The sequence below is a fragment of the Equus przewalskii genome, chromosome 18 (genome assembly GCF_037783145.1).
Source record: "Equus przewalskii isolate Varuska chromosome 18, EquPr2, whole genome shotgun sequence".
Taxonomy (NCBI): Eukaryota; Metazoa; Chordata; class Mammalia; order Perissodactyla; family Equidae; genus Equus; species Equus przewalskii.
This window is the reverse complement of record NC_091848.1, coordinates 33,510,895-33,536,001: the sequence shown is the minus strand read 5'-3', so window position 1 is coordinate 33,536,001 and position 25,107 is coordinate 33,510,895. Positions and strand designations below refer to the sequence as shown.

Here is a 25,107-nt window from a genome sequence, read left to right as displayed (position 1 = left end):
GGCAGGATCACGGCACGGGATGTGTTTGTCTTAGCGGAGTGTCCACACGGTGCTCACCGTGCACTGAGGGGTGGTGCAGGATGATGTTATAAGAGAGGCCTCTGGGCCAGGCTGCCTGAGTTCCAGTCTGGGCTTTACCACTTATTAGCCAAGTGGCTTCGGCTAAATTCCTTAACCTCCGTAAGCCTCAGTTTCCACATCTATAAAATGGGGATAGTGATAGTGCCTACCTCACAAGCTTGTGCAGAGTAAATGAGTTCAAGTGTGTAAAGCACTTAGAACAGTGCTTCTGTGTGCTGGCACGTGCTGCTGTATAAGTGTTTGCTGTTATTATTGCCGTGTTGTAAACTATGTCACAAAGCTGTGAGGATGAAATGGGATAATGACATAAATTATTTTAAAAATGGCTGGCATGTAATAAGCATTTAGTAAATGACAGCTACCTGTATGTGTGTATGTGTGTGTGTGAGTGTATGTATGTATGTGTGTATGTATGTGTGTGTGAGTGTTTGTATTATGTGTGTGTGTGTTTGAGTGTGTGTATATGTGAGAGTTTGTATGTGTGTGTGAGTGTATGTGTGTGAGTGTTTGTATTATGTGTGTGTGTGTTTGAGTGTATGTATGTGTATATGTGAGAGTTTGTATGTGTGTGTGTGTTGGAGTGTGTGTGTGTTTGTGCATTTTTACATCAAAACCAGCTCAGCCCTGAGACCAGTTCCAGGGGCTGTCTCCAAGTTAAAGTTGCCACTCTTCTGATATGGGGGACTGGACCACCCGGGGGCAGATCAGAACTAACCTGCCTGCATTTCCTGTTCTTTTGGTGGCAAGAACAGAGAAATAGGAAGCCCTGGAAGATGGATGCCAAGGACATCTTCTTAGGAGTGTGCTGAGGCAAAAATCTGTGCAGCCTGCACTGGGGTGTCATCTGAGTTCAGAGCATTTTCAGTATTTTCACCTTTTTTTCTTTTTTAAATCTGGAAACAAATCATGCGAATTTGAATTCTTTCTAACCTCAGGCAAAAGACCCTCACATTCCATCTCGATTTGGAAGATTGAGTGGACTTTACTGTTTACGTGGGTGCCTGTAGTTTCAATCAAGATTCTTGTTTTTTTAAACCCACAGAAGAAAGTTATCCTCTACAAAAACCAAGCTTTACAAAACTTGTCTCTGTGCTCTGATTTTAATTGCCAGTTAAGAGAAACCTCAGCCCTGCTTGTTAAATAGCTGTGTGAAATGTTACCAGGGCGTGGAGAAGAGCTGGGGCTGGAGAAGGAATGGCCTCTTGCAAAGTTGTGCCTCTTTCTGAAGAAAGAAGGACTCAGAACCAGCTGGGAAGTTGAACTTTAGTTTCCTAAAGGCAGAGGAAGTGTATCTGTGTGTGTCTGTGCCTGTATGTGTGTGTGCATGCGTGTATGTATGTGCACGTGTGTGTGTGTGTGTGTGTGTGTGTGTGTTGAGGGATGCACTCTGGGGACAAAGTGTGGTTTCTGGGGATCACACGTTGTTTCTCCCTCTCAGAGCCTCCTGAGCTCTGTGTTTGCACCACCGTCACTGATGGTGCTCCCTCTCTGGCCACGTGTCCCTCCGCGCTGGACATGGCCTAGGACCATGCCAGAGGGATCCCCTGGTCTCCCCTCGGTCGTCCCAGGCTCAGCAGGTACTCCCTACAAATATGTTGAAACAGCATAATTTTCTGATTATGATCAAAACAGTTTGCTTTTGTATGTGTGTGGGGGGAGGCTAGGATGCAGACTGACTATCAAGAAATGCTTGCTGAAGATGGATGGGCCGTCAGCCTAATTTCTCCTCTTGCCTTTGCTTTAGACCATAGAAGCAACACAGCTACATACTGCGTATTGAGCTGGGTTCCCTGAGCCCCTAGGCTTTCCCTGGAAACAAGCAAGACCCTCTGTGAAGCTGCTTGAGTATCTATAGGCCAGGAAAAGGGGCTGGGAAGGAGGGGTTTTGATAAATGATCCTTTCCCAGCCACACTGGTTAATGCAGCTTCTAAAAGCACCCAGCTCTCTTCTGTTGAGCTGCTGACCTGCAGTGAGAGGCAGATTCACTAAGTGGGGACGCACAGTGCCCTCCAGTGAAGGCCGCCCTGACCAGCAGACCAGGAGGTGGCAGGGCTTGGGGCCTTACCCAGGGCTCTCCAGGTCCAGGCTGGCTGCTGCCTGCAGCCCCTTGCTCTGTCATGGCTCCCCGTGCGTGTTAGCAGTCCTTCTTGCTCGTGCACAAGCTCCCAAGTAACACAGTCGCTTGAGGAATTGCCCGTGAGCGTGACCCGACCACCCTCTTCCCCTAGCACCACACACCCGAGCACTCAGAAGGAGATATGGAGACCCTTAGTCTAAGAGCCAGGCCTTCAGGCCCTCCTCCCTGTCCCCGATCACCTGGGACACAGGTTGTGCACTAGACTCAGGACCAGACAGCAGGAGGAAGGGAAGGAGAGCTCTCATCATCCATCACCTGCCGTGCCCCACAGTGTTCATAGGGTATTTCATTTAATCCTCTAGCAACGCCTCTCTTCTGAGGTTTCGTGTTCCGACAATTACGGGGGGAAGACTGAAGCCAAAGGAGGAGAAATTGCATTTGTGGGCGCCTGCAGCTTCAGGGACTGCCAGGCACTGCCTGCCCTCATGTAATCCTCCCCAGAGGTGAGGTCTGACTGGCGCCAGGACACCGTTTGACTGACTTGAAGTCTTCGCTCTTTCCTCTACCTTCTCCCTACCTGAAGTGTGGCTTGTGGACCGCAGCATCAGCATCACCCGGGAGCTTGTCAGAAATGCAGAATCCCGCCCCTCACCTGCTGAATCCCGGACTGCGTTTTTTTTTTTTTTTTTTTTTTTAGATTTTATTTTTTCCTTTTTCTCCCCAAAGCCCCCCCGGTACATAGTTGTGCATTCTTCGTTGTGGGTTCCTCTAGTTGTGGCATGTGGGACGCTGCCTCAGCGTGGTCTGATGAGCAGTGCCATGTCCGCGCCCAGGATTCGAACCGACGAAACACTGGGCCGCCTGCAGCAGAGTGCGCGAACTTAACCGCTCGGCCACGGGGCCAGCCCCCCGGACTGCGTTTTAACCAGATCTCCAGACACAAATTTTGTGTGCACAGCGAAGTTTGAGAAGCACTGTCATTCATCACACGACTCTTATATGAGAGAAGCCTGAGAGGGGAAGTAGAGGAAGAGTGGGGTTAGCTGAGAAAACCTGCCTAGAGGTAGATGTGAGCCAAGCTACCGAAGAGAAGCATCATTTTCCAATCAGAATGGCAGCATTAGATACCTTCCCAGTCCGTGCAGAGAGGGGCCCCTGACGCTGCAGCCTTGTGGTTCCCGCCTGTGTGGATGAGCAGACGGCATGAAGACAGAAGAATCGACACCTGCGCAGGCCTCAGGTCCCCACACATCCAGAGACGGAGCCACTGGGTGGCATGGTCAACACGGAGCTCGCTCAGTGAGGCACCTGCACCTGGGACGCCCTCCTGATGAGGAAAGGCTTGGGCTGGAAGGGCTGAGTTTGTTCGAGGTTTTCCTGAGATCTGAACAACGTGTAGAGGATGCATCAGTGAGTCGCATCCTGTGTCAGCAATCCTGGCACATTTGTGTCTGGACACAATGAGTGGCAAAGGCCTGGCTGGGCCACTCTGGGCCTGCGTGCATGGGGGCAGGTGTCTGTTGGTCTTGGGCAGGGGGCCAGGCAGCTCTGAGGAAATGAAAGAGGAGGCCCCGATGGGAGGGGAGTGCAGAGGACGCCGGCCAGCCTCCGGGCGTGGATGCGGGTTGAAGCAGAGTGTCGACAGGCAGGGCTGGTAGGGTAGCCTCGGGGGGGCCTGGCTCGGCTCCACTGGACAGGTTCATTTCTCCTTCACCTCCTTCCCAAGGTGTGTCCACAGCCAAGGGTTCTTCTTGCTTTTCCTCAGGCTGAGACTAGGTGGAAACTCGTGGCCTCCCCACCAAGATACCCTGCAGGTTCCACACGGGGCAGAGGAGGGGCTGCTGCCCCAGAGCAGAGCAGCTCAGCCCTCCCCTTGGTGGCACCAGGATTTGCGGGATGTGGGTGCTGAAGATAAGCTCCTGATTGGTCCTGATGTGGTTCGGGTCAGAATACTCAGTCAGCAGGCCAGCAGCCCGAACTGCCGTGGTGAGAAATGCAGAGAGGGGGCGCCCAGGAGGAAAGGCTGCTCCCAAACAGCCAGAGAATTGTAGAAGAACAGCTCCAGGAGTGGTGTCCAGCAGAACTGCTTGTTTTCAGAGGATTCTGATTACTTTCCTCAGGTGGTGGCTTGGACTAGCATCTCATTTTAATGCCAACTTTGATCTGGTTTTTAAAAATTCTACTCTCCGCGTTCACTCAAATCCCGGTTGGCTGTTCTGGTTAAGCCCAGGCCCCAGCATCCCTTGTACTCCATCCCGGGGAGAGCCGAGAAGTCGTGGGCCCTGTGTGCAGCGGCCGGATTCCTCTTCTGAGATGCTCTGCCAGCCCCAGGCAGCCCCAGGCACGGCTGTGTGGACACCCGAATAGAGCGCTGGGTGGGGAAGAGGGGGAGGGTAGTTCCGGTTCTCCTCTGCTCCCTCTTTATAGGGGGCACCCAGACACAGCAGAGATTCTGCTGAACCATCTGGAAGGCCTGGAGAAGAGACTTGAGCAGAATGGCTCCAAGGAGGGGCTAAGGAGTACACTTCCAGTTTAAAGGGGGGAAAGTCTCCCTAGGGAATCGCGGTAGGGAGGCAGAAGGAGAGCTGACCTGCCCCGGTGAGGGCGAGGGTGGCTGAAATCCGGAGGGAGCCGGGGAAAGGCAGGCTCCTTTCCAAGTCATCTAGAAGGGAGGCAGCATGTAAACAGGCCACACAGGCCAGCGTCTCTCAGCTGTCTCCTTCCCCATCCTCCCAGCCTGGGCCTGTGTTTGGAGAAATGCACAAAGGCAGAAGGGAGCACGGTGCTTCCCCTGAGGCGGTTAGGGATGACTTGATGTTAGGAACCACAGAGCTGCAGCATATCTGAGCTGGGAAGGCTGGGGAGACCAGTCTCCTTGTTGTACAGGTGGGGGAATGAGGCCCAGACCGGGGAGTGACCTGGCCAGTGTTGCTGTGCAAGTCAGTGACAAGGAATCAAATAGCTCTTGCCGTTTATGCCGTACCTGGAGTGCTGGAGACAGAAACCCAGACTGAGCTCCTCATCACCCTTCATCCTCTATATCCGTCAGTCCTCGGACCCAGTCGCACACCTGCTGACTATCTCCTGAACCCTCCACTTCTTTCCATCCTGGACACCCCCCACTCCCCAGGTCACGGCAGCAGCCTCCTGTGAGTCTTGCCTCTTCCAGCCCTGCCTCCTCCAAGCCCCCTACCCCAGCCAGTGACCTTCCTCATACACAAGCGGCCTTGCTTTAGACCCTTTGTTACCCTCCCTGACCTTCCTCACAGGAGCCTCCCTTGTCTGGCCCCTGCCCAGCGCCCATCACATCTCCAACCGTGCCGTACTGGGTGCTGTCTCACTGCCTGCCTCTCCTCTTCGCCAGCCTGACTCTGCACTTCGAGTCTGGGCTTAGATGCCAGTTTCTCTAAGGAGGCTTCCCTGAACCCCCAAGATGGGAGGAGGAGCCTCCATTTTGGGTCTCAAAGCCCCTCATTGTTGTGCCATCTCATCTCTTACCACCCGGAGCTGTAATTGCCTGTTGGCTGGTCTGCATCCCCCCACACTAAGCTCTGTGAGGGCAGGAATCATAGTTGTCTAACTTAGTGCTGTCTCCCAGGGCCTAGAACCGTGTTGAGCACACAGTCAGCTTTCAGTAGATATTTCTTGAATTAATACATGTGCCAGGCTCTCCCCTGGCACTTTGCGTACATTTGCTTATTGAAGCCTCATAAGAGCCCTAAGAAGACCTCATTCTCTCAGTCTTGCCGATGACCACACTCAGAGGGTTAAGTACCTGGCCGGAGCCCCACCTCTAGGAAGGGGCAGTCCTGAGATTGGAGCCGACTCCTCTGCCCCTGCTCCTTCCCGCTGTGCTTTCTGAATGGAATTGCACGGAGTCTCCCCTGCAGGTCTGTGATCTCTACCCAAGCAAAGCGGCCTGCTCAGAGATAGGGAGGGAGCCTCGCTTCCAGCCAGGGAGGCGCGGGCAGCAGCTGCGATTGCAGGCCCTTTGAGGAGCTGTTTATTTTCTGAACCAGACAGTTCTGATAACCCCCTGGTCCTGTTGCTCCTTGATCCAGCCTCGCAGGATTGTGATCTGAGCTGGCCTGTCAGGAGGACAGATTGTTTTGCAGATTTTCTTCTTCTTCTCTTTTTTTCCCTTTTAAAAAAAAATAAAAAAGCAAAGACAACGCAGTGGAGTGCCAAGCTGTGAGGCTTCAGGGCACGCAGTTCAGGCAGCTGCATGGGGACACTGGCAGGCTGGGGACAAGCTGGCTGTTTGGGTGGGCTGAAGGCCAGGCGTTTGCCCAGGTGTGCTCTGTTTACACAAATGCCCTCTGATGCAGCTGCCCCTGTGCACAGGCCCCGGGCGCCCTTGGGTGAGGAGAGGCTTAAAAAGTCAAGAATGGTCTTTCTGCATCTTGGGGCATCACGGAGTTGTTGAAGGCCTGCACAGCACAGGAGGCAGAGGTGAATGGGGCTGCTGCCTCCAGGCTAGCCCCGGGGTGGAGGGGCAGGCTAGCCTAGCCAGCTCTGCGGGTGCCTCTTTCCTGTGCTGAGCAGGAGCTTAGCACTCACAGTGCTTGTGCCATCACCGCAGTCACAGGACAAGACTCTGAGGGGCCTGAGGCCATGAACGAAACCCTGGGCCAGCCCTCATGGGATGGTTAGAATGACCCTGAGGGTCAGAGTGTTCTTACATCCATCCTGGACTCTGCCCTGTTGTCACCATACACAGTTTGTGGTCAGCAATGTCCGTGCAGCCCGCAGGCACGGCAGGGCTCTCAGAGCGGTGAGGGGGCACATGGAGGTCAGCGCCATCTCCGTTTCTCTCCGACTTCACTGCATTGCTTGGGGCCGGGTCACAGGGCCAGGGATGGGGACGGGACTCTCTGATGCGGGTCCCAAGTCATTATCACCAGCAGAGAGGCCAGAGAGGGGTGGAGCCAGGGGGCAGACACAGATTCTCTCTCTCCAAAGCCCCTGCGTCTTCTCTGCACCTCCCGGCAGGGACCTCACGAAGCCTCTGTTTGTCCCCAACTCGAACTTTCAAATGGCAGTGGTTTCTCTTCCTCCTTGACCTCACGCAGGAGGACTGAGAACACTTGAATAATGTAAGTCCCACGGGGATTGCCTTGGCTTTGGAGAAGGTTACGTCCACATGAAGACGTCGTGGCCTTTCACGTGAAGCACAGACTCTGGACGGTTTCAGTATTCTGAGAGAATTTGGGAGGGGCTGCCTCTGTGGCCTCCCTTTCTTACCCTGAGCTCCCGTGGCTGGCGGGATACCCATCTCGGGCATCAGAGAGGCTCCCCTGCCAAGAGCCGAGGTGGCTGTCCCCAGCATCGTGACTGGTTGTCCCATCCAAAATGGACAAGGGTCTCTTGCTGTTCACCTTGTGTCCTCAGTGCCCTGCATGCCCCAGGCCCCTGATACTTGATGGAACACATGGGTTGGGATGGGTCCCTGTGGTTTGGTTTCAAAGGTCGATGGGGCCCAGGGATTGTGTGGAGAGGTGGCAGCCTTGCAGAGAGCATCCTTGGGTGGTTAAACTCACTGGACGATGGCAAGTGAGAACAGGCAGCAGGGGCTGGCCTAAGTTAGGGAAAGAACTGGATGTGCTATGACCCTAAAAGAGAGCGTGATTTTCCTTAGTCTCACTCTGGAAAGCGTGAGACAAAAGCTGAGGCTGCCATCTCACTGGTGTGGGAAGGGCTGCAGGCAGCTTTGTGGTGCCCTGGCGTGTGAGCTCTCGTGTCCTAGCTGGTGTCCTCGTGCAAGTTGCTTCCACTCTCTGTTTTCCCAGGTGATCTCGATGGGTTTCTTCAGCCATAGGATTTTGGTTCTAGGGCCAGGGCCCTGACTGGAACCAGAGCACCTGGGGCAGGGAGCACACTGGCCGACTCCTGCTGTCCTCCCACCCTTACACACAGCCTTCTCCGTGGTTGGAACCGGCATGATGAAATTCCAAACCCCCCCAACCCCCTCAGTCTTGGTGTGTGAAATCCCCACATCCTGCCTTCTGCTCCACCGACCAGACCTTCCCTGAGAACCAGAGTGCTCTGGGAATCCATTCTCTGGTGGTATTTCTCACTCTAGCTCTGAACTTGGTGAGAGCACAGGAGATTGAGAGCCCACCCTGTGGGCTCCACACACTCATGGGCGCCTCTAGGAGCAAATTGCTAAGTAGGGAGGGCACTTCCTTCTGACCCTGCAACCTCAGCTCTGGGCTTAGCTGTGGAGGAGAGCTGCGTGACCGTGAGCACATACCTTAACCTCTCTGAGCTTTCATTTCCTTATCTGTAAAATGGAAGTATGGAGAGAATGTATGTAAAGCTGAGTAAGGGCTCCAGTGAATGGCAGGAGCTATTCTCTTCCTCCTTCTCATTATTTCGGGCACAGTGCTTAGGTCCATAATAGTCTTTGAACAAATATTTATTGCAGACTTAAGTATATGGATGATCCTGACTTCTGAGAAGGATTTGATGAGGAGAGAGGCCTCTCGTGCTGGGGAAGGCTGAGGGAGGCCCCGGGGCATCTCGATGGGGCAGGGGGTTCAGTGAGCTTCTTGGCTGACTCACTCACCTGTGTGGGGCAGAGGCCTGGTGTCTGTGCCCTGTGACTTGTGGGTGGGGAGCTGTCCACAGTGCTCGTATGTGTGTGTGTGGGGGACGGGGGATGTGCCCCATGACCGGGGGCAGACTTGGAGAGGCCTTGCTTCAGGGTCCCTCACTTTCCTCCTGCTTTGACTCCCACTCCCACAGAGCTGCCATGGTTTTATCCTGGAATAACTGAGGGAAGGGGGACTTCTCCTGCCCCCGCCTCTTCCTTGCAGCTGCTCCTGCACAGCCATGCAGACAGCGGCACCTGGGGGAGAGAAGATGGGCATGTTTCAGGAACATCAGTGAAACCACCAGGAAGAGAGGGAGGGAGGGAGGCAAAAACTAGGAACGTCCATCCTCGTTTCCTGAAACCTGTATCTACAAGCACCCACACAGGGCAAAAGTAAAGGATTCAGCGGAAACAAATAAACACAGTGACTGCCCTACATGGGGCCCCCGACACGGCACGTTGCTGGGGTGCTGATGATTGGAAAGCACCCAGATGCCCAACACCAGACAGATGGTGGGACTTTGTTGATACATGGAAGTGGGTCTTTGAAACATAAACAAGTAACTAAAAAAACAAATTTTATATATATATATATATATATATATATATATATATATCTCCACATTGTACTCACACACTCGTGCTGCATTAAGGGAGATGAATGTTGGAGTTTGGTGATCAGTACGTTCCCTTGAAGTTCATCCCAGAAGTTTCATGGATGATGTTAGTCCTGGCATTAGAACCACAGGCTTTCAGAAAAGCATCCTAGGCCTGATCAGTCCATTTAACAGGTGCAGGAACTGAGGCCCCAGGAGGGGAAGTGACTTGCCCAAGGTCACCCCGCTGGTGGGTCAGAGACAGGTGAACAAACAGGCTTCAGGGCTCCCCCGACCCCCGCCACAGATGAGGTGGGGGAAGCTTGTCTGTTTGCCATAGAGAATCCACGCTGCTTCTCACTGAACTTGACCTGTCTGTGGCTTCCATCTTCTCCTCTGATCCCATTGAGCATTTTACCTGCGTTCTCTTATAAAATCCTCTCAACAATCCTGTTTCCATGCAGGAAGCCTGAAGCATGGAGAGTTGTACCTTTTCCAGGATAGTAAGCAAAAGAGCAGGATTTGAACCCGGGCTGTCCTCCGCTAGAACCTGCATTCTTAACCGCGTGATACGCTGGTACTTTTCTTCAAGGCAGTGGAAAACATACATACCTGCCTCCCTGCCCTGCCCTGCCTCCCCCCGCCGAGACTGTTCGCTAATCCCTGGGGGTGGAAGGTGGGAGAGCTGGGCCCTCCCTCCTGGCACCGTAAGCTGCTGCCTCCAGGAAGCATTTCCCCAGTGGCACCTTCCGCCCCCTGCTCCCCAGGACTGTGACAAAGTGAGAAGGCAGCAAGTATTAGCATAAAACTTGTATAATATTTGCAAGTGGCTATGCCACCTATTTTATGGCCATTTTCAGGATAAAATGATATCATTGCTATACTCGGGGTTTTTGTCTCTTTATAGAAATAATAAAAATACCCTTTTTTTCTGCTGAGCATGTTCCTCAGACCAGCAGCATCGGCATTACCTGGGAGCTTTCAGAAATGCAGCATCTGAATGAGAAGCTGCATTTTAACAGCATCCCAGGTGAATCCCTCACACGGTGAAGTCTGAGAAGTACCGCTGCCCATGACAGGTTCTCGCGGGGCAGGGCCTATGTCTGGCCTGGCGCTGTCCCCCCACGGTGCCTTGCTCTGTGCCTGACAAGTGGGAGATCCTCTGTGTTTGTGTCAATGTGCCAATCACTGTTTTTACCCAGACCCAGCCCACAGTTGCGTAGGACGGCGAGCAGGGGCAGACAAAGGCAGAGGTCAGCTTAGATGGAACGGGAGGGCTCAGGGATTTTTTTCTGGGCTTGAGAAGTGATACACTTTGCTGCAGCTCAGTTGCTTTGTGCCTGGGTCAGCCATGGCCAGGTCGTCTCCCCAGCATCCGGTTCCTGGGTCGGAACACCCCGTTCTGGGAGGGTGAAGGGTGCTGGGCTGGATTGATGGAGCTTAGTTCCGGACCCAAGGTTAAATTCCACACATACCCCTCCCCGTCACCCTTACTGCACACTCCTGCCTGCTGTTCACTGTCCCGGAAAGCACCCCACGTGTGTCCTGGGCACTTCTCTCCTGTGTCCCCTGGTGCTGTGGGCTCTTGGGGGCAGTGAGCCAATTCTGAAGGTGACTCTCTGGCTCTGTCTTCACCCTGATGAAAGTCCCTCCCTCAGCCCACTTCACATGAAGGGCAGGATTGTGGAGCTGAGCTGGGGCCTGACCGCCCAGGCCAGGCCGCCTGCACGTGGGTCTGCACGTGGGTCCTCGCCAGCCCAGCTGGCTAGCTGCACGCCCTGCGGTGCCTTGGTTGGGTCCGGGGGCTCCCACCGGATTTCAGTTGCTCTTAGCAGTGATGTACCAGCTCCAATACTTGGAGGCCAAGGGGTCTTCCAGGTCCTGTGCTGGGATGGACATTGTCCAGAGAGCTGTGGGCACCCCTGGGTCAGGTTACCATCGGGGCTTCTTCATTGCTAACCTTTGTCACACTGGTGTCTCATCACAGATGTGAATTCCTGGGCTCATGGGACCAACTTTTCTGCCTCGCCTTCTCTGTCCTCACCCGGAGGGAGACCTGGCTCCCTCCGGGTGAGGACACTGGTGGCTCCAGCTCATTCTCCCCCACCTGCCTTTCTGAACTATTGTCCCATCTCCTTCATTCAGCGTTCTCCTCTGTTGAATTTCTGCCATCTGATTTTACAATTTCTTGTTCCTTCCTTCCCTCATTCTTTCATCTCTCCATCCGTTTATCCACTTGAAACTTAACAGTTCTCAAGAGCCTGCCATGAATCAAATGCCCATGCTAGGCCCTCAAGACACAAAGGGGAATAAGACACATCCCAGTTATCAATCCCGGGGCTTCCTGACCCCGCTCATACCCTCAGTACTCGGGCAGTCCTGTCATTCCTCTGTTGCTGCTTCCTCATTGCATCTCCCTGGGGCCCTTGTGAACGATTTCTCTTTCTCAAAGCCTTATTTGCACCCCAGCCCCTCTGTCTCCACAGATGATTTCACCTCTTACCTTCACCAAGATTTAGAGTTCACCAAAAATGAGCTTTTTCAGTATTCCTAACTCCCCCCCAGGAACTGCTGCATCTTCTCACTCCTCAGACATGTCCCAGGATTCCCCTTGTCTTGGCCAGCTCTTCTGCCCAGCTCCTCCGACCTTGGACAAATGTTTTCTATCTCCCTGTGACCCCTTCCTCATCTATGACATGGGGATGACAGTACTTAGCTCATTTGTTTGTTATAAACATTAAATGAGTTAACATATTTGAAGACTTAACACAGGGCCTGGCACATAGTAAGTACTCAGCAAATATTCGCCGTTATCATGATTGTCATTCCTCCGAGCACACGCCCTTCCGTGCACCCTGTGTTTCTTGTCTTCAGCCTGGCATCCACATTCTCCTCTGGCATACAGGTTCTTTTCTCTCAGCATATAGACACACTCAGCTCTCCCTCTCCGTAAATATTCTTCCCTCTACCCTCTCCTGGCGGTAGGCTGCCACCTGCCTTCCCTGCTTCTGTTCCCTCCTGTGCGTGTGCTCCCCAGGGCTAAGTGTCCGGCCTCGCAGTCTCTCTCACTCACCTCTCTCAAAGGTCTCGGTTGCCTCCTGCAGCATTTTCAAGCTCTCATGCTCTGCAGCTTTCGACACTGTTGTATTCTCGGCATGCAGTGAGGTGCTGGGGGTCCAATAACAGTGAGTGGGGAGCGAGGAGGATCCAGGGAGACTGACGATCTAGAGACTAGGGAGAGATGGGTCCCCAGAGACCCCCAAGGGGGCCAATGAGCAAGTTCCATGGGAACATTGGGGTCATAGGGGATCTGCCTCAGAAGCAGAGTACCTTCTGGTGGCAAGGTTCATGAAGGGAGCACACGCCATGAGAGCACTCCAGTTGGATAGTTCAAATGGCGTTTGAAGACCCTGAGGCCAAGGTGAGGCCATCATCATGGCCGTTAAAATTATTGAGGCTGCCCCTAGGGAGGGAGCAGAGGAAGAGGATATGGATGGTGGGCAGAGGTGATGAGCAAGGGGGCGAAGAGGCAGTTAGACTGATGATGATGCAGGCTGCCGTGGATGGTGGGAGGACAGTCCTGGAAGTCGGGGCGGGGAGGCAGTGTGCATCCCTGGGGTGCAGGGGGGTGGCGGCAGGATTGGTCTCTACTTGGGGAAGGGAGGGGTGGAGATACTTTGTCCTGTCTGGGGTGTCGTTTTGTCCAGATCAGTGTTCAAATTCGAGGTGGAGAAGGGGCAGTTGATATCGGTAAGAGGGTTTGGAGGGCATCATCTGGGGAGAGAAGACCCGGACATCCCCTGGATTGGATGGGGCTAAGGGGGTGGGGAGGAAGTCTGCGGGCACTTTGTTTGGACACCTGGGTCGCAGGGCTGGGGGACGAGAGGTTGGAGTGGGCACAGTGGGCCTGCAGCTCCCCGAGGTTCCCACGGCAGACAGAGGGCCCATGGCCTGAGACAGTCTGGCTGCTCAGGCCGTCAGTGTTGGGGACAGGTGGCTGGGCTACTCCAAGGTCCTACATCTCTCCTGGCTCTTCTTTTTCCACCCCCTATATGTTGGAACTCTCCAGAATTCTGTCATACCTGCTTTGCATTCTATGCTTATGACCTGTATCCAGCCACCTGCTGGGCTTTCCCATGCCACTGTTCTTCTCACTGGCATCTGTTCAAGACCACATGGGTCATTCCCCTTTTCCTCCTCCCAGCTTTGCCATGGGTGTTCGTGGCTCCACCATCCTGTAATAACCCAGGCTTGAAGCCCCTCAGAGTTCTCTCTCCCTGTTGGAACCCTCCAATGCCTCTTCCTCCATCATCTCTGTCCCTGTCCCTCCTCCAGGGCCCCAGCTCAGATCAGGCACATCCATCGCTAGATATGGTTGTTGGATTGAGTGATGGTGAATTCCCCAGCCCCACCCACCTGTGTTCACGGGGGCAGCAGGTGTGGGAGGAAGCTCACGTGGCCACCAGAAGCTTGGGAGAGGCGTGGAAGAGATTCTCCTTCACAGCCCTTAAAAGGAACCAGCTCTGTTAGCACCTTGATCTCAGACTTCCAGCCTCTAGAACTGTGAGGATAAATCTCTGCTATTTAATCCACCCTGTTTGTGGTGCTTTGTTACAGCAGCCCTAGCAAACTAATATAGAGAGCTCAGTGGTCCTGAAGGTAAAACTGAAGAGCCCACTGTATGTGTCATAGCAGAGTCCACTCTCTAGAAAGCTCGGCTCATGTAAATAGCTAGCCCAGTGTCCAGTCTTGACCTCCCTCCCCAGCTGAAGCTCCAACATGGCACAGTTCAAAAACCACAGACTTTGGGAAGGTGTGCTCAGCAGACATTAACTCCTTTCTCCCTGTGTTTCCCCCCTGGACCCTCCTCAGGTCATCTCTCTTCCATGAACCCACATCCTCTCAGACTGGGGCACGCGGTGCAGAGATGCCAGGAGTTTGCAAAGCAGGAGCATTTGCAGCCTCTGGTCCAGGGGGAGGCTCCAGTGAGGCTGGGCCGGGAGAGGAGGGAGGGTGAGCAGGAGGCCCCGATGCTGGTTCCTTCTGGAGGGGAGGCCGCTGTAGCTCAGTGGGAGGGGGGCCTTGAGGAAGCTCCTACAGTGTGCCTCCCTCTTGGGTCTCAGTATCCTAGAAGTCCTCTCCTCTCCCGCCAGGCAACCTGGTTCCAGTGCCCAGGCGCCCTCACAGCCTGTGAAGTCGGGCCCCGCCCCCAGCCCCACTCGCCTCCTCTCCGGGTCCTGGGCGGATTGTGGTTTGGAAACTCAGTTGCTGGCCTGCAATCAGCGCTGGTGTTTGAAAGCAAACACGTTTCTTCTGAGGTCCTGCAAGCGAGGCAAGCACACATCTTCCACCTGCTTCATTTCTCTCCTGTTGCCCCAAGCAAGGTCGTTAGTCATTTTGCTGCCCAGCTCCCCTTCCGGTGCAGGCGTGTTGAGCTTGGAGGAGGTAGTCCCTGCCAGATCATTCAGTACAACCTCTGTGCCTCCTGACAGGCTGGCATTGTCAGAGCCGAGCTGCCTCATCTCGCCACAGGGCTTGTTTTGGGGGTGGGAGGGAGCAGTTTCCTTCTCTGAGCAGAGGCATTTATGGAGAAGTGCAAGTGATTGGCCTGGGATTGTGGTGTGGCTTTCAGTGCCTTGACTAGAGCAGGGCACTTTCGGAGCCTCAGTTTCCTCATCTGCAAAATGGGAAGGTGAACTAGGAGGCTCTAAGTGTCTCAGGCTCTGATAGGCTGTGGTTCGATGAGGAGCCCCTGTCAGTCCTCCGACCATTAGCCTGTGTGACTTTGGGATACCCTCTCTGTCCAGCAGAGCTAGAGACCTAGACTGTTCCAGGCCTTGCTAACAAGAGATCCTAATAAGGGACAGTTGTGATTCTTGGCAGGAAGGAGTACCCTGAGGAAATGGGCAGTTTAAAGCTTTGCGGAGGCCCCACACTCCAGGAAGCCCATGCTCTCTCTAGCTTGATACCACAGGGCGGTGGTTCTCCCAGGGAAGCGACGAGTCAGCACCCATCCCAGAGAACTTCAGCTTCAGCTCGAGGTGGGACTGAGAGACGGTGTCATTGCTCTGAAATCGGTCCTGTATCACCCAGAGCTGCCCCTGGTCACCTCACAGGACCTGGGGTGGATGGAACATCAGGCTGCCACCGAGCCTTGCTCTTCCCTCCTGGCCTCTCCTCTCAGAGGACTGGAAAACAGCATCCCTTCCAAGGCAAACACGAGCTCACCGGACCTGGTACACAAGCATGGGCATAAGGGAAATAGTGTTTCCTGATTGCGGCCTTCGCTGATTAGGTACCTCCAGATGGTGTGCGTCCTCCGGGAGGAGGCCCAGCCTCGCTGGCTCAGCAGTGACCTTGCACTCAGCTCTGATGGACACTTGAGGGGCGAGCCACCATGAGGAGACGGGCTGCATGTGATGCTGTCCTTATGAATCTCAGACCTAAAACGCAGCCTTCTTTGCCTCAGAGCCTACAGCTGGAGCTCAGCTGGAGTCAGCACGGGCATCTAAAACCTTCCTAGGGAGCCTTGTGCAATTGCTGAGGCTCAATGTGTGTTCCCATCTTTGCTTCTCTCTCTTGGAAGTGGAAGTGGAAAACCCTGAGCCTTAGGTGCTGAGAAAGGCCAACCCAGGAGAAAAAAGTCATGAAGAGACAGGGAGGCAACAGGGTCTGTGATCTGGGGCGGGGCAGGAGGGGGAGAAAGGGATTATCCATGGCAGCGCGTGTTCTTTTCTGGAGGGCATGAGCTTTCGATTCTCTGGCCAGGGTCTCTGGTTGAGACGCCTGTTGGAGTGACCTTCGCAGCGGTCATCGGGGAAAGACCTGAAGGAGGAAATGACTTTGCTGTTCAAAATTATTTCAAATTCCCCTTTCCACAAAGATGGGTTTTCTCCATGAAAATTAGTTCACTAGTTATTAATAGTCTCTTTTATGATTATTAGGACATACTCGATATAAAAAATTTAGAAAATCCATCGCCCGTAACTGGAAGAATGTGAAGCTTGGAAGTTCTTAATCTGTGTTTTCCCTACAAGGCTAGGAAACTTCTGGAAGGACTCAGTGTTTACAACAGACCATCTGCATGGGGGCTTGCTTCACAGTTGAATTTCTGAAGGGGAAGAAACCTTGTCACCTCTCGTGTGAGTCTCCAGGTGACCGTAGAGGATGGGAACAGACCTCTGTGCAGGCTCAAATCCAGAAATTTAGGCAGGGCAACATGGCTGCGTTGTGGGCATGGGAGGTTAATCTGAGAAACTTCTGGAAGCTCCAGGACTCAGAACCAGATACCTGCATTCATATAGAGGCTTCTGCAGCCTCAACACATGGCCCCTGGCAGTGCCCGTGAGAAAGGAAAGGATCTGGGGCCCTCACTGACCCTCCTCACAGAGGCTGTCAGGTCTGACCCTCAAGTCAGTGCTGCACCAGTGGCAGCTACGTCACCTGTTGATGGCCTGGTCCCCAGTGCCCATGGCCTTGGGGTGCACCAGCCAAATTCAGAAATAAGATTGGAATCCAAGTGCTGCTCCTTGGAACATTAGCCCATAGAATCTGAGGCCATCAAAGATGAAAGTCACCTTAAAGATCAGAAGCCCCGGATTCGTGTTGGGGCCCTGCCCTTGACAAACTGAGGACCTCTGTTCCCTCCGTGTTACAGTGCAGGCAATGATGTTCTTGCGCAGCTGGGGAGAAGGGGCTGAGGAAGAGAATGGAAGAGGGCTTTGCAGCCCTCGCCACAGTATGGCGGGTGGGGAATCGGTGATCCCTCCTGGTGAGGCTGTTTCTCGCAGGACCAGAGCCCCTTATGTGAATGCTAATCCCTTCCACATCCCTGTCCCTGTGCCATTCTCTCTACCCCAAGGCTGGCTCGGCTCCTCCACAAGAACCAGCTGACATGGAGGCCAGAGAGACCTGCCATTCCCCCAGGTGGCCTCTCTGTTTTTCTGAGCTCATTTGGGGGTAGTAGGAACGCTTCCAACAAGGGCACCCTGGAAAGAATTTTGTATGTAGACACTCATTGGTTCATTTTGAGGCTGTGTCTCTGCTTCAGCAGACACCCTGGGCAGCTTGCAGCTCCAATTTCCTGTCCCTCCTTTGCTTCCTTACAAATCATAATGTGCTGCTCCCAGACCTGGTTCTTCCTGGCTCTTTGTTATAAAATGCCTCTCCATCCTGAGTGAGCGGCGGTACTGGGCATTATGTTCCCTAAGAGCCACCTGGGTTCTGGTCTCCGCCTGGAAGGATGTTCTGTCCTTCTCTCTCTGCCTCTGGCCCTTCTCTCCTGGGCTCGTTCGGTTTGGTGCCAGGTCACTCTTGCATAGGCAGGGAAGATTGGGGGGCCTTCCCTGCTGAGGTTGGTAAAGGGGCCTCAGGGCTGTGGGTGGCCCCTCTGCTCCCAGCTTGTTCCGGGTAGAAACCCTTTGAAAATATCTGAGCCCCCTCTCGCGGTTCCTTGCTCCTCTCCCTCCCCCAGAAGAGGTCAGCGGTGGGGAACTGAGGGCACAGGGAAGCAGCTGGTTTTTCCCAGGAGCTGCAACTGTGTGTCCTGACATTTTCCTGCCCCGGGTTCCAGCCAACATGGAAGGCTGTGTAGCCTGAACCGCACCGACTTCTCCATCATTCCTTATCAGTTGCCTCATCCTTCCTGAGGCCCTGCTGTACTGAGGAAGCAGAAGCAGTGGCCATTCTGGGGGACCTCACAGACCGACGGGAGGCAGCCTTGACCCCACACCCCACACGCCAGCCCGCGCCGCATTCTCCCTCCCCTGGTGCTCTGGGAAGGGAGGAGACAGAAGCGTGGGGGAAGTACAGAGGACCGGTGGGCTCGATGGCATATGCGGTGGTCCAGGAGCTCCGCAGGCACCGGCTCTGCCTCTCTGCTGCTGTCTTCCCCTTTCCGCTGGGTCTCCTCCCTGGTGAATGCTTCTGTTCACACCCCTGATGAGTGAACCGGGTGCCTTCTCAGTGAAGTACCCCTTCCCCAGTGCGACGGTCCCTCCTTTACCAGACCGTGGAGGCCCAGGTCTGTTTGGTAGAAGTTTAGCTGGTTGCCACCTGAGGAAATATGGTAAAATGAACAAACAATTGCCAAACTGCATTCCACACCCCCATGAGCCCATCGCTGCGGCCTTCGTGGCTAGGAAGACTCTAGCAGCTCAGTTTGCTTTGGAAGCTTTTTTCTGCCAAGGTTGTTATCACCGAGCAGGCGCCAGAGCTCTGCTGCACTCACAGTCCTATTATGGCAAAACTCAGACAATGAACCTGTGTATTCCACTGGTAAGAATGTCCAGAGGGAATGCTTTTCCCCTGGCCAGGAGCACAGTCTCGGCCCCTTTGTGATATGTGAGACATCAAGGAAGGTTTCTCTATTCCTACACACAGAGAAATGTGTTGGAACTGGAAAATGGATCGCTGTGGCCCGCCCTGGACTGGGTCTCTGGTTTTCTTTCTGCTGCACCGTATGCTCCACAACACAGCTCCTACCCTGTGACTGGTCGGGGGGACTGTCTCTGTGGGAAGCCACAGGGGTGGTGTTTCCAGGCAGGGAGCAGAATCAGTTTGGCCTTGATGGGTTGCCCAACCCATGGACCCTCTAGAAAAGAGGTGAAGCTGGTAAAATTGGGCGGGATGTAGTCTGATGCGGAACCCTCCCCTGCCCCACTCCTGTCCCCTGCCCATGACAAAGGGCCCCTCCATCTTTCCTCCTTCCTCCAAGTCACAGGCCCCTCTGCTGTGACTTCATCCCTGGGGAGGTGGAGCCCGGGACCCTCTCTGCCCCCTCCTGCTGCCCACCCCTTGCAGGACCCACAGGAAGTCAATGTTAAAGAGGTTGGAGAACAGAATGGCCAGCGCTCTAACCACATCACCCACAGGGAGGTTTCTGGACCTGTCTTTCCTTCTCCAAATGGCAGCATTTGGATAGAGGACCTAGAAGGGTCCCCCTGGCTCTAACATCCCGTGAACTGTGGACCTCGATCGGCTTTCTAAATCTGCCTAGGAGGAATTGAAATTGAGGGGACGTTCCCACCACAACAGCCATAATTCTCCCTGGCTCTCCACAGCTGCTTTTCACCCCAACCCCGGGGTGTCCCCGAATTGTTTCAAGCCTCCAGCCCCTGCCCAGCCTTTCAGAAATGCCAGGCTGGGGGTCCTAATGAACGAGGCTTGTTCCAACACAGGAAACGATTTTATTTCAGCCTGACTTTGGTTGCCTGCGTCTTTTCCAGCTCACTATTCAGAATTGCTTACCCCATTTCTCTCTCTCTTCTCCTTTTCAAGATCACAAACAAAGACAAGGGGGTGAAAAGTTCCACCTAGATTCTTGCTATTTAAGAAGTGGACTCTAGAGCCAGATGCCTGGGTTTAGCCCCTGCTTCTGCTGCATACTAGCTGTGTGACTTTGGGCAAGTTACTGAACCACTCTGTGTGTCAGTTTCCTCAGCTGGTGAAGTGACATATCATCTCGTAGGAGTGCGGTGAGGAGTAAATGAGCCGATCTAGTGCATTGCCTGGTACTTCCTAAGTCTATGCAAATGTTCCCGATGACGACAATGATGTCATCTGGGGTAGCAGAGGCTGGAGGGAAGAACATGAGGCTTGGAGTCAGGAGACGGGGGTCCAAGGCCCAGCGCTGCCACTTGCTGGTGGTATGATGCAGATTCTGAAGCTCATTCTGCCTCAGTTTTTGTAACTATAAAACTAGGGGTGAAAATGGTATCCCACCAGGGCGATTGTGAAGACCCAGGGAAATAGGGCTGGCACACTGCTTCACCCCACAAACCAGGCTAAATCTGTTCTCTTTCCCCTTCCCAGGCACACATTCTGGCAGTTCCGCCATGAGAACCCCAAGACCCGGGTTGGGAGCCCTCCGCCCGAGGGGCTCCCTGGCTTCAACAGTGGGGTGATGCTGCTGAACCTGGAGGCCATGCGCCAGTCCCCGCTCTACAGCCGCCTCCTCGAGCCGGCGCAGGTGCAGCAGCTGGCTGACAAGTACCACTTCCGCGGCCACCTCGGGGACCAGGACTTCTTCACCATGATTGGCATGGAACATCCCGAGCTCTTCCATGTGCTGGACTGTACCTGGAACCGGCAGCTTTGCACCTGGTGGAGGGACCACGGCTACAGTGATGTTTTCGAGGCCTACTTCCGGTGTGAGGGCCACGTCAGGATCTACCATGGGAACTGCAACACCCCTATCCCAGAGGTCTAGGTCCGTTCTGGCCGGCCGTGCCCTCGGGCCTCTGGATCTGGGGAAAGGGGAGGGGCGCCTCCGGGATAGGCCCCAGGGCAGCGTCTGAACTCCTAGAGGGACACTGCAGGGATGTCCTTTATGATCAGGTGCTGCAGCTCTCCCACCCTGCAGGTCGCTGTCCTGAGGCTGCAGGGTGACAACTGGCCTGCACATTGCTGGTACTCAGGACCATTTTCCTCCAGGGAACCAGGCATCGTGAAGGGCAAACAGGGAGATATCTTCCCATGGGCCAGGAAGAGAAGCAAGGAAAGAAAATGGTGCCTCTTGCCTTCAGCCCCTAAAGAATGGAAATCATTTTAAGAACCAGCCTTTCTTGGACCAAATATAAATTTATTTTAAATTGACAGGAGAGAAAGAACAAACAGTACTACAGGAGCTCCCAGTGAGCTCTAAATGCGCGAGCCAGGGTTTGAACAAGCAGCCCAGAATTTTAAGCGTCCAAACGAATGCCGACCTTGCACGGGCGCACCCCGGGAGGTCGTGTGCTTCTTCCCTGATGCTCACATTGCCTGGTGTAGGTGTCAAGATCACCACCTCTGGGGAGGGCCTTCAGCACCAACTGTGGCCCATGTAAGAAAACTGGGCTCATTTTTCCAGCTTTTATCTCCCAACTGCATACCAGAACATCATTATCTCTTATTCATCTAAGCCAGCTCCGGGTGACCAGACTGTGCTCAGAAATCAAATCCGCTATCAAAGCACAGAGATTGGCCACCCCCAAGGATGTGCAGTAGAATCGTCTAGACTGGGAGGACTCATTCCAAGGAGGAGCCCAGCAGTGCCCAAGCAAAACCATGTGGCTTGGAAGGGGTGTCACTCTTAGGCTTGTAAGCATTCTAGTCTCTTTGTTTAGAGAAATCATCCTCGTGATTATCTTCTTGTACCATGTCAGACCCTATACCTTAGAAGAAATTAGGGTGTCCTTTCTTTATTTCTTCCTTCAATGCGTTCTCCTATAAGTGAGCTACAGATGTGGAGCCGCTGGTCCATGTTGTAGAGCCCAGCTGAGGTCCTGGGGGAAGAAATGTTGTTGGCCTTTTATCTTATTTTATTTCAATTTCATTGACTCTTTTATTTCTTCTCGCTGTGGGTGAGAATAGCTAATAAATAATCTTTGAGAACACAGTGACTTAGGTTGTTTGTTCTCTGATCACAGTTTTCCGCTCCGCGAAGGTTCTGAGTCAGGAGTGTAATCGGTGTCACTCAGAGTCTTCCTCTCCACGTGATCGAGCTGCGTGTGCTCACAGCGGGTCCCTGAGAACGAAGGGGGAGCACTTCTGAGGGGGTGACGTGGAGGGTAGAAGTGCTGTATTGGGTTCAAAATAGAGGATCATTTCGTTCTAGGTATTGGCAGGACCATCTGCTCCTGGGTGCCAAAACAGCCCCATCACTTCTCATCCAGCTTACCCCAAACCATGCGATGATGTCATCCCCTGACAAAATGGAGCATGTTTCTTCCCTAACTCTCGGCTCTGACAGAACCGCTCTGTTTTCTTAGATACTTGATTTCCTATTTATAGCTACCAATTACTGAATGCCTGCTGTGGGCCAAGCATTGTATTGGAGGATGTATATACACTATTTGATAACCTTACGAAAACTCACGAAGGTAATTCGGATTCTAAAACTTATTGTATAAAAATAATGAGATGTGGACAGAGAGTCACTGTTTATCACAGCATCTTTTTTATAATAGAAAAAAATTACAAGCAACTTAAAATGTTGAATAGGGGAGTGGATACATAATGTATGTAACATTCATATAATGGAAAGGTTTAGGCATCAAAAATCATATTTTTGAAAAATGTTTAATACCTTGAGAAATGCTTACAATGTGCTATTAAGAATGCAAAATACAAGATTATATGTATAATATGATCCTAATTTTATTTTTAAAATTACATATATTTATGTGTATGTGTATATATGTGTGCGTAGATATAAAGAGTGAGAGAGAGAGCCTGTTTTGCTATATTTTATTGGTTAATCTCCTAAAACACCATGTGTTTCAAACATCACATTAAAAAACCCAATTATTTCAATGGGGAAAAAGGTGAATGGAACGCTAGAGAATTTTAGACTCACACTAGGACAGGTATTTTTCCTGCAATAATTTCAGGAACTAAAGTGTTTCTATAGCCATGAGTGTCTTTTGTTATTGCAAGGAAAAAACAATGAACTAGTTGATCAAAATGGTCAAAAGCCAGATAAAAATCTCCTCATTTACTTTTGGGATCACCTGATCAGGAGCTTCCCCGTCCTCTGTCACCAGTGGCCTTGACCTTGAACTCCATGTATGAACCTAACACTCAACAGGATATCCAGCCGGACCAACAAAGCCGCCTCAGTGTGTTCCTGCGCTTTACCACGAGCAGCTTTTTGACCAATCTTGGCAGGCTGGTTCCTGATTGGAATCCTGTTATAACCAATGCAATGCAAACATAATTAATTATGCTGTGTTTCATTTGCCTTCTGAAAACTTTCACTGTGGGGCATATGCTCTTACCCTGTATGTGTGAGTAGAACAGAAGTCAGAAAAGAGAACCATTTCTGGGTGCTAGGATTAAGGTGCTTTTTATCTTTATCTGTGTTTATTTCTATATTTTCCATAGTGAATATTAATTATTTTCATAATAAAGATAAACAATAAATGCTGTAAAATTTTAGCCACCTGCCTTCCCCCCAAATACAGGTAAGCATCATACTGGCCCTGCCACAGCTCACGGTTGGCCATGTTACCATCAGCGACGAGAAAACTTAATCTCGGCTAGGTAGGCTCTGGGTTTTCAACTTTCCCTATGGATGCCCTAGTTCTCTAAATAAAAGTGACCTAATAATAACATCTCTAGGCCCTGTTTCATTTCCGATACCATCATCTTTCGTGAGTACGTAAATGATAATGGCCTTTAGAAAGCTCTTGGGCTTGTTGAAGAGATTTATTCTTGTATGTGTGTCAAACCACATACCAGACCAGCTATGGCAATCCCCTTTGACGGCATCTCATCAAGCGAGAGTGGCATCCTGGTTCAGAGGGCCCCACCTAGAACACACCAGGAGCTGTGAATGAGGGGCAAGTGCAGCCCAGCCTCTGCTCATTCTGAGACCTCCTGGCTGCTCTTGGCGTGGGAGGCCCTGAGGTTGGGCTGGATGTGGAGACTGGCCCAGCCAGCAGAGACTTCCGAGCAAGCAGGGTGGTGTGGTAGACAGAACCTCACACCCGTGTCAGAGGCCTGGCTTTGAATCCACGTTCTGCCATCACTACCAGGGCCATCTTGGACAAGCAAGGTCACCTCTTTCCCCATTTCTAGACACGGGTAATAAAAGCTCCCTCAAAGCAGTTTTGTAGGAAGAAAAGAGATGTGTAAGGGGTTGGTAAATAATATATATGTGCAAGGGAATCTTATAGTTACTACATAAACATTCTAAAGAGTAAAAGACAGCCATTTGGGGTACATTAAATGCGGCATCGCCCTCAGCCCAGTGGATGACCAGAAGCTTGCTGGTAGGCTATCTGATTTTCGTTAGCCACACCACTCTGCAGAGGCCCATGTGTGTCCAGGAGGTTGGGTGTCCTTGGATAAACCCTTTCCATCTCTGGGCTCAGTTTCTTCACCTGTAAAAACAAGGGGGTCCGGGGATTGGACCAGATCTCCCAGCAGCCTCCCCGCCCCGGGCTCTGTTGGAGTAACAGATGTTGTGCGCATCCCTCGGGGTTCACAGGGGCACGTGGCCGGGAGTCCAAATCACAGGCAGAACCTCCAGACCTCAATGCATTGTCCACCACTTGGAATTGACGACCATTCAAACAAACTCATTCAAAACATACTGTTAGCACACTTTTTCCTCCCAATCTGAACAGGCACAGTGAGCAATGCAGACAGCCACGGGGATATTTAAAATCCGGAGAATTGACCGCCTTCATGAGCCCCAGCCCCTTGCTCCTGGTCCACTGATTTTAGCTATGGCAGCTACAATCTTGTCTTCGCTCTCGGCCGATGGGACCGGCTCCCAAAGAGCCTCCAGGCAGAGCCGCTGTATAGATGGACCTACGTCCCCATTGGTCTCACCTTGGGGAGTACTGAGTCTCCAGCCCCCAGCCAGGGAGGCCCGGTGGAGCTGCCCTGCAGGACACGTTGAGTGGACTGGCCAGCCTTTCCTGGAGGTACTTGCAAAGACCAAAAATGCTGGTAGAGTGAAGCCTTCTTTAACTGGGGCTGGCTCACCTCCCAGAGTGCCTCCATGTGTTCCCCATTCTGAGGCAGACGTGTCCACCCCATGCAGACTCTGCGGCCTCACTGAGCACCACGCATCCTCAGAGCCTCAGTGCTGGAGGAGCCTTTTCACACCTCGGAGGCCAGCTGCCCTCCTCTCCAGCCCCCCTTCCCTAAGCAGTAGGATTTGCTCCAGTCCTTCCCTGAGCCCCACTCCCTGTGGCACAGGCCTGAGCAGGACCACGAGAGCCTGGAGCCTGGGCGTGGTTTCTGGCCCTGGTGTGGAGCCAGCAGC

The 25,107-nt window shown here is 52.9% G+C and overlaps 1 protein-coding gene across 2 annotated transcripts in view; it reads left to right on the top strand.

Moving 5' to 3' along the window:
• XXYLT1 (xyloside xylosyltransferase 1) overlaps positions 1–21,724 on the top strand; it is a 170,773-nt gene extending 149,049 nt beyond the window's left edge. For both annotated transcript variants that reach the window (XM_008522405.2, XM_070583458.1), the window contains one exon: positions 20,163–21,724. In XM_008522405.2, the coding sequence (XP_008520627.2) occupies positions 20,163–20,559 (397 nt within the window). In that variant the 3' untranslated portion in view covers positions 20,560–21,724. The remainder of the gene's footprint in view (positions 1–20,162) is intronic.
• Positions 21,725–25,107: the final 3,383 nt, after the last annotated feature.